The 2,799-nt window shown below is 51.9% G+C and overlaps 1 protein-coding gene across 1 annotated transcript in view; it reads right to left on the bottom strand.

Moving 5' to 3' along the window:
- Positions 1 to 2,127, bottom strand: part of LOC106899814 (glucose 1,6-bisphosphate synthase-like) — a gene marked incomplete at its 3' end in the record, with an annotated part of 29,713 nt that extends 27,586 nt beyond the window's left edge. The window contains exons 1-2 of the mRNA XM_014961735.1: positions 1,957 to 2,127; positions 452 to 529 (exon numbers count right to left, since the gene is read on the bottom strand). Coding sequence (XP_014817221.1) covers positions 452 to 529; positions 1,957 to 2,127 — 249 coding nt within the window. The remainder of the gene's footprint in view (positions 1 to 451; positions 530 to 1,956) is intronic.
- Between the last annotated feature and the right edge of the window lie 672 nt (positions 2,128 to 2,799).

Below are 2,799 nucleotides of genomic sequence, written 5' to 3'. Positions count from 1 at the left end.
CCGCCGCCTCAGCGCCGGCAACGGTCGGGGCGCGCGCCCGCCCCCGCTCAACCACCCCGCCCCTCTCCTTTGCGCGCTCCCGCCCAAGCACCCACCACAACAACCGACGCCCCGCCCCCCGCCCCACCAATCCCGCCTCGGCACCCCCCCCTCCGCCATTGTATGACGGGAGTTGTAGTCCAGCCGGCGCAGAGGGCTGCAGGGGGTGGGGCGGGCTGTCGAGTGAGGGAACTACAACTCCCGGAAGACCTTGCGGCGCAGAGCCGATCGCCTCAGGGTGAGGGGAAGCGGAGAGGGCTGAGGGCTTAGAGGCTTTGCCTCCCTTCAGCCGGCTCGGCTGTGCCGTGGCCGGCCTCTCCCGCCGTGTACCTTCTCCGGTAGCCGTGGCTCTCCCCTCAGGGGTCCTGGCTCCGTCCTTCTCCTGGTCTGGGTTCCCCGGTGTGGCGGTTACCGGCCTCACTGGCGGGCAGCCGTGTCCACTCAATGTCACATAGCACTTGGCACCTGGTTCTGCATTTTCTCCGTACTCCTGAAATGCCGAGGGAACAAATTCCCTATAGCATTAACCAGTATTTTTGGCCTCTGCTCAGCAGCTGACCCAAAAGGAGATGTTCTTTTGAGATGAAAAAAAAAAAAAAAAGAAAGAAAAATGTCTACTTTTTTATAAGATCTTCAAGTCCAAACAAATGCAATGTCCAGAAATAATTCAGGTCTCCTTTATGCATAGGTTTTTGTCTTTCTTGGGAGGTAACACAAGAATACTGGTACTCAAGGCACTGGTGTAGATCTAAGGTTAAAGAAGTTATATCTCTGAGTGGTCCTTTCTCCATGTTTAGTGAAAATAGAAAAAGAAGACAAGCAGAGAAAACTATTACTCATGATACAGGATACTACTCATGATACAGGAGTCTACAGGAAGCCTGGGGAAAGGTCTGCAGTGACAGGACGAGGGACAATGGCTTCAAGCTGGAGGGGAACAGATTTAGACTGGAGATGAGGAGAGGGTTCTTCACTGTGAGGGTGGTGGAGCACTGGAACAGGTTGCCCAGGGAGGTGGTTGAGGCCCCTTCCCTGGAGATATTCAAGGTGAGGCTCGACGAGGCCCTGGGCAACCTGGTCTAGTTGGGGGTGTCCCTGCTGACTGCGGGGAGGTGGGACTAGATGACCTTTGGAGGTCCCTTCTGGCCTGGACAACTCTATGATTCTATGATTCTATGGCCTTCAGAAGGCCTGAGCCGGGAGGGCTGGGTGGAGGGTCCCTCCTTTTGCTTGAGGCAAAAATAAAAAGAAGTAAGGCATAGTATATCACTTGCTACCCCACTAAACAGGTGCTCTCTGCCTTCTGGGTGATCTGTATGAAGAAAAGCTTTCAATATCTGAAGGGTGCCTATAGAAGAGCTGGGGAGGGACTCTGCCAGGAAGGGTAATGATAGGACAAGGGGAAACGGTTTTAAATTGGAAGAAAAAAGATTCAGATTAGATATCAGAAAGAAATTTTTTACTCTGAGTGTGGTGAGACACTGGAACAGGTTGCCCAGGGAAGTAGTGGATGCCCCATCCCTGGAAGTGTTCAAGGCCAGGCTGGATGTGGCCTTGAGCAACCTGCTCTAGTGGGAGGTGTCCCTGCCCATGGCAGGGGGGTTGGAACTAGATGATCTTTGAGGTCCCTTCCAACCCAAACCATTCTATGATTCTATGATTCTATGATTCTATGATAAGCTAAAATCCCCTGGCTTGGCCCCTCCTTGAGCCTCTGAGGTGGACTTCGATGCTGCTGAGCACATCATCTCTTCCCTCTGAAGGGATAATGGAAACGGTGCTGCCCCAGGGGACAAGCTCGTTGTTGGGAAGTGTTTCCAGATGGGCTTCAGCAGCAATTACATTGCCATTAGGAGAGAAATAATAAACCCTCAGCTCCCCTTCCCAGGCCGCTTCAGTTCTAATCGAGTTGCCCACCTCCAAGCAGAAGGCCACGGTGGTGACCACATCCCGCAAAGCGTCCTCATCCCGCTGAGCATCGTCGTCCTGCAGAGCATCATCGTCCTGCAGAGCATCCTCATCCCACTGAGCCTCATGGTCCTGCAGAGCATCCTCATCCCCGCTGCTCATCCTCACAGAGGTTGCCATAGTGACAGCAAGCACTGCAGAGGGATGTGAGGCTTCAGGGGAAGATGGGCAGAGGGTGGTGGGGCTGCTGCCCAGGGGACACTGGACGTGAAGGGAGGTATGAAACACCAGGGTTGTGAGCAGCACCAGCTTCTGGGGGAGATGGAAAGAGGGACTGAAGGGAGAGGAAGACATAATGGAGGGATGACAAAGATTTGGGGAGACAGTTTGGGGTACCCAAGTGGCACAGCAAAGGATGTTGTTGACAACTAAATATAGAAGGGAATGATCCATCATAGGAAAGCTTAGAAATCTCAATTTATTGTCTCTCCCCTTCAAAGCTCTAAAGTCTGTGTCCTGAAGAGACCTCCTTCTTGGCTGTAGACTGAAACAAATCCTCCAGTCCAGAGGTCTGACGCGGGTGTGTTAAATTGGTCTATTATAGTAAATTACTGATAGAAGTCAACAGAAGATAAAGATAAAAAGAAGGAAGTAAGTCAACATAAGTCTTCTGTTATCACTAAAGGACTATCCTAAGGTTGTTTCTGGGACAGAAGGAGAAGAAGAGTCTGGACGCTGATAAAATTAGAGTGAGGAAATCAGGCGTAATGGATTACCCAAACTGTGAGCGGGATACTCCATTTCTGGATGGATTTGGGTGATCCATCCTGTGTTACTGATGCTTGGAGAAGG

The sequence above is a fragment of the Calidris pugnax genome, unplaced genomic scaffold (assembly GCF_001431845.1).
Source record: "Calidris pugnax isolate Ruff unplaced genomic scaffold, ASM143184v1 scaffold506, whole genome shotgun sequence".
Lineage (NCBI taxonomy): Eukaryota > Metazoa > Chordata > Aves > Charadriiformes > Scolopacidae > Calidris > Calidris pugnax.
This window is presented reverse-complemented; position numbering and strand designations above follow the sequence as displayed.